General features: G+C 43.5%; 1 protein-coding gene across 3 annotated transcripts; it reads right to left on the bottom strand.

Annotated features, from left to right (window-relative positions):
• Positions 1–2,964: 2,964 nt before the first annotated feature.
• Positions 2,965–3,983, bottom strand: LOC126996707 (uncharacterized). Of its 3 annotated transcripts, none has more exons than XM_050857462.1 (2): positions 3,638–3,983; positions 2,965–3,517 (listed from the first exon to the last, which is right to left on the bottom strand). In XM_050857462.1, exons 1-2 carry the CDS (start codon positions 3,902–3,904, stop codon positions 3,290–3,292), a joined length of 495 nt encoding a protein of 164 aa, XP_050713419.1. In that variant the 5' UTR covers positions 3,905–3,983; the 3' UTR covers positions 2,965–3,289. The 3 variants fall into 3 exon arrangements, with proteins under 3 accessions (XP_050713419.1, XP_050713418.1, XP_050713417.1); XM_050857461.1 differs by having other exon boundaries at positions 2,965–3,550; XM_050857460.1 differs by having other exon boundaries at positions 2,965–3,583.
• Positions 3,984–6,160: the final 2,177 nt, after the last annotated feature.

Below are 6,160 nucleotides of genomic sequence, written 5' to 3' on the forward strand. Positions count from 1 at the left end.
CAGTGGAGCAGGGCTCTAGCTGACCGTACCGCTACTCCAGCTCACGTTCTCCTTCTCATAGGCCGAGCGTTGGCCGGCTGCCTCAGAAACCTCAGACAACTGTCACACACAATTTTCAAGCTTTGTGGCTTTGGGAAAACATGATGACTGAAGAACACTAAAGTTTTTTACTATGCCGACTTTATGCTCAAACCGCGAAATGTTGCCTTTAGTCTGTTATTCCATTTTCAACATTTTACCCTCCCCAATACTTCAGAGGAACTTAATGATTGACAAACACTTAAGATTTTTACAATGGCAAAATTTATCCACAAATCACAAAAAAATATGCAGTCTTTGTTATATCGCAAAACACTTTAGTACTGAACAAACATCTAACCTACTTCTTAACGATAACTGGCAAATGTAACTTCCTTTCTGATATAAACTTTATACTCAAACCACAAATATATGAATAGTCTTTCTTATACCATTTTTCCAATACTAGCCAACGGAGACAAACATATGATCATCATTTCTGGATACCTGCTCCTAGGAGCTCCCAGCAGGATAGCCACGGCAGAAGAGCTTCCATCTTTCTCTCAGGCCTCCCTCTTGCCTGCTCAAAGTTTCTCAAGGTCGCCCCCTCTCCCCAACGTACTCTTGCACTATCCCTCCATTTCACTGGAGGTTGTCCTCTAGCATTCCTCCTCTATCTCCTCCTTACACCTTCTGGTCATCTTATCTCCTCCATTCGCTCAGCCCAAACTACTTCAAGTCTGTCTTCCTTCTTCCTACTCCACTTCCCTTCACCCCTATGGCCCCATTCCAAAACGCTCATTACACACTTTCATTACTCATTCCTTCCATTCTACTCACACCACAAGCACTCCTCAAATAACTCACATTTCCCTGCCCCTGCCTCCTAGACCTCTGACTTTCTGTTCCAGGCCCCGTTTCATATGTGAGGTTGGTATTATTGTATTTCTCAAATCCTCTTTACCTCCCATGCTCCACTTCTGCCATTCTTGATTCGTCCCAAGACCCTAAAACCCTTCTTCCTTGCAATGCCCTTTCTCTTATCTCTCCCCTCCATACTACCATGCTTACATAACTGATCAGGTACTTAAACTCATTGACCTCCTCATTTCTTCACCATTCAAAATTATTTTGCATTCTTTTTTCACATTAAATTCTCCTTCTATATGGGGCATACAAAATCCTACAAACCTCTTCTACTTCATCTGAAACCATCCCTTTACTTTGTTGACATTTACTCAACTTTCTCCTGTAGACACTATCAAGCTTATGACTAAATTTTGAAGGTGCTTTCATTTTCTGCAATGAGCACCGTGTCATCAGCAAACAATGCATCAGATTCAGTACCCACTTCCTTCCTCATCGAACAGTCTTCCTCCAACTTCTCCAACTTAGCCCTTCATTTCTCTAATGCTTACCCATCCATATAAATACTGAATAACCATGGTGACATGACACACCCTTGTCTAAAGCCACTTTTGTCTCAAATGTTCACTTGTTCTCCGTGAATTTGACACATGCAGATACATCCTCATAGAAAGAACTTTATTGCACTAAAGCAGTTTCCTCCACCGCCGTCTTTAAAACATCCCACCAATGCAATCCAGTGACTCTGTCATGTTTTTTCAATCCATGAGGGCTGCGTATATTTTCTTTCCTTTTATATTATTTTTCCCACCAGGAAGAACAAACAGCAGACCTGCTGGTCCTTCGGAGCTGTTTGTGACATCCTGAAGGAAATATCCCAGTCCACACATCCCCTTCCTTCCTGAAGAGCCTCTTGTTCTTCACTGATTTTCTTCTTAAGTCTTTGCTCCCTCTCCCATTATGACTTTTCCATATACCTTTCCCGGGTCATACTCAGGAGACATATGCCTCTATAATCCCATTCCTCTGCCCTTCCCTTTGGTAGTGTAGTTCATAACAAGAGCGGGTCTTACCGGAAAGTCCCTTGACGGATTGGTCTACAATGGTATTAGGAGCTCGCTCAACACGAGTATATGGCATTATCCATGTCTTTGCAGCGGAAAGATTCGAATCTTTGTCACCTGAGCTCCCTGTCTTGCTGTATGGCTGTGAGACAGAGACACTCAGAGACTTGAGAGGCGTGGCGATGCCTTTACAACCAAGTGCCTTCGCAGGGTCATGGGGTGGAATGACTTCCTGTCGAAGCAGCGACTACATGAAACTGAATAGAGGAATGTTACCAGCTTAGTCCGTGAACGCTATAATGGGTACGTGTCACGCCTCCCGGACGTCGATCCTGCTCAGGTGTTACTGTCCGAGACAGCCCTGACTGGAGAACACCAAGATGACGCCCACGGAACTCATGGCCGAGGCAAGTCGATCGGATCTTGAAGGGGAGTATAGATTGGGGAAGGGAAGCTGCGTGCATGGAGCCTTGCCCGTATTGACCGTCTGGAGTGGAGTCGGAGGGTGAGTAAAGCGACGTGCCTCTTGGCATAATTATGCTCCCCGTTAGTTAATTAGTAAAGCAAAGACTCTGCTGATGCAGTTAGTCATCTAAACACTGCCGATGCACTGTTATTAATATTTAAAAGGACGTCTTGTTCACCAATATGAGTGGCTTATTTATATTGGTAAGCAATAACTTAAAATAAATGAATATGTAATGGGATGTAATTATTACATCCCTTTATATATTAAATTTGATTAAGTAATAATTCATACAATATAGGCTCTGGCCCCCCCCAAAATCGCAATTTACTCCGCTCACATCACACTTTTGTTCAAAGTATTAAAATTATTCCATCGAGGTTTAATATAATTTCTGCCATTTGCTCGTTCATCTGACAGAACTTAATGTACATGACTCATGAAGACCTTTCCATGCACCCATAATGAAACATGAAGAACAGTTTACATAACTTTAACAGTCTTGTAGAACTGAAGACAAGTAAGGTCGTTGTGCAAAGGACACATGTATACGATTTTGGTCTTTAATAGTTTACATATATGTTTTCTTTTGTATAAAAGGTTGACAGAGGAATACTTGAGGATGAAAATGAAGCACATGAAGATGGGAGAAAGAAAAAAAGAAACATAACCAAACCGATCGCAGGAAACGAAGGAGGGGGAAAAGTGAAAAATGGAAAAGAAATACGAAAATAGGGAGAAAACGTTACTGCGACTCCTATTATATCACTGAGAGGAAAATTAAAAATTAAAATAGGTTTGATGAAGTCACTATAGCACCCAATTGATAAAAACTCGATTTGTGAAGAGAAAAATATATATCTTCCTCCCTTCTTCACGTCTTTTCAGTTCTCCTGTCAGTTCCATTATTTTCCATAGCCGGTGGAGACGCCGTTGGAACCACTGTAGCCGTCAAAGCCGCCATTGGAGCCTCCGTTAGAGCCGCCATAACCGCCGTTGGAGCCTCCGTTAGAGCCATCATAACCGCCGTTGGAGCCTCCGTTAGAGCCTCCATAACCGCCGTTGGAGCCTCCGTTAGAGCCTCCATAACCGCCGTTGGAGCCTCCGTTAGAGCCTCCATAACCGCCGTTGGAGCCTCCGTTGGAGCCGCCATAACCGCCGTTGGAGCCTCCGCTAGAGCCTCCATAACCGCCGTTGGAGCCTCCGTTAGAGCCTCCATAACCTCCGTTGGAGCCGCCGTTGGAGCCGCCGTAGCCTCCTTGACTAGGCAAAAGGTTGAAGACAGAGAAGCCGGTGGCAGTTCCTCCGTTTCCTCCGTAGCCACCACCGTTTCCTCCGTAACCACCACCGTTACCTCCGTTTCCTCCGTTTCCTCCGTAACCACCACCGTTTCCTCCGCCGTTTCCTCCGTAACCACCACCGTTTCCTCCGCCGTTTTCTCCGTATCCATTACTGTTTCCTCCTCCGTTTCCTCCGTAGCTGCCTCCATTCCCTGCAGAGCCTCCGTTTCCTCCGTGTCCCCCGCCGTTACCGTAGGACGAAGTCGACTGGCTGAATACGTCGGGCGCAGCACAACACCAACGCCACGGCAGCACACGCCACGAGCACCCTCTGGTGGAGGAAAGATAAAGGAAAATAGATTTTAACAATAATTAACATTCTTTTCGCCGTTTTTTTCTTTCTTTTGTTTCTTGAAAGGAATGAAATCCGTTCCAGCCATGTGTCCCTCCCTCCGCTGTCGTCAGTAACGCTGTGAAAGGTAATGACTTATCTCTGTGGAGTCAGGCAGGGGGAAATTTTGCAATTTCAAAGATATTTTTATAATTTCTGATGACTTAATGACTTGACTTTAGTACGTTACTGTTTGTAACTAGATCCAATTTATCACTACCATACCTGCATCATAATGATATTACTAAAATATAATAACAATAATAGGGATATATGAAAGTAAAATATTATATAAATCTGAAGAATATTAGGAAGAGGAAAAGGCAAGAAGAAGCCCAGCATGTAAATCATTAAAGGAATGAAGGAATAGGTAGTTAATTATAAATACATTTTTTTCAGAGGATACGGTTCAAGGGCAACAAAAGAGTACAAAAAAGCCGCTACTCGCCGCCTCCTCAGAAGTAAAAAGTAAAGAGCAGCCAAAAGAGAGGTCAATTTCGGGTGGATACACTCTTCTTGAAAGAGGTCAGGTCATAGGCAGGAGGAAATACAGACGAAGGAAAACTGTCCCAGAGTTTACAATGAAGGGATGAAAGAATAGAGATGCTGGTTAATTCTTCCATAAGGGGTTTGGACAGTATAGGGATGAGCATGAGTAGAAAGTCGTGTGCAGCGGGGCTGGGGTATTGGGGGAGGCATGCAGTTAGCAAGTTCAGAAGAGCAGTCAGCGTGGAAATATCGATAGAAGATAGAAAGAGAAGCAACATCGCGGCGGAATTTAAGAGGTAGAAGGCTAGCTATCAGTAGGAGGAGGAGAGCTGATGAGACGAAGAGCCTTACAGCCGTATTCTCAGTGAATCTCTTCCCCCTTCCCGCGAGGAAACAAGGCTTCGTGGACCAAATGGTATGCTCAGTGACGAGGAGTGTCTTTGATGCAGCGCGCGAAGCGGCGAGCGGGAAAGAAATGAACTAATCTCCTCTCTTGACGAAGAGGAGGTGAAGGCCCGCTCTTCGCTAATATCTTCGCACATTTAATGCTTTATTACAACAATTTTACATATTGCTGTATTATTAATTGGGTATAAGAACAATTTAAATTTTCTAGGCCTTATATTAAAAGTCATACAATGCGAGAAACATTATTTTTTTCTGTTTATTCAAGACTTCACGGTTCCCATGATAATTTAAGCCAACATTGGAATGCACCTCCAAGCCAGCATGCCCCGCCCTTCAGACTCGACTATTCACAACAGTTCTCCTTTTTAAGCGTTTGTAGGGCTGTAACTTCAAACCATAAGCATGAAGAGTGCTGGGACAAATTTAAAAGTGACGGACTGACAGGTAGGCTTCGGCCTCCGGGCGAATGTTTCACAAGTCTGTATGAATATGTGGTGCTATGTGGTACTCCGTGCTGGGCTTCCCACAGCCAATCTCCAAACTCGTGACGTCACCTTTGGGTGGAGCTTAGCAAAGCTCAGCAATATAGATGATACCATTTTCCACCCACTGATAGGAGCTCTAAAGCTAGTTAAAATATATTTACAAGTGAGAAATAACGAAGGGAGAAAGAGATGCCTCATGGAACAGGAGGAAAATAAAGAAAATAAAAGCAGTTTATTCTAACGAGGTCTCCTAAGCTCCGCCCACTGGTAACGGGATGATATGAAAGCGAAGCAAACATAGCCATGGGTACCAACCAATTAAATGCATCAATGTAAAATTTCTGCTATATATAATGTATGTCACTGTATCAAGCACTGTTTACATAAATATTAGTCACACTATATAATCCATTATAGAAATGTACCTAAATTGCATTAAGGTTTCGGTTTTCAACGTTTGTTTGATTTGCAGTACCAACACTACACGGAAAAATTGTTTCGAAGGTTAGGGACTGGGCATACCCTTCAACGGAAACACACTCTCTAAGAGACGCTTCGACGAAGAGGGAAGAGCTTCACTGAGAATATGGCGGTCAGTTTTCACCACATTTTCCTTGGTTGAGTAGAACTTCACACAGAGGCACTAGAGCTTTGATACCGATACATCGGTAGATTCGTCTATTAGCAAAGAA

This window comes from Eriocheir sinensis, chromosome 10 (assembly GCF_024679095.1).
Source record: "Eriocheir sinensis breed Jianghai 21 chromosome 10, ASM2467909v1, whole genome shotgun sequence".
Taxonomy (NCBI): domain Eukaryota; kingdom Metazoa; phylum Arthropoda; class Malacostraca; order Decapoda; family Varunidae; genus Eriocheir; species Eriocheir sinensis.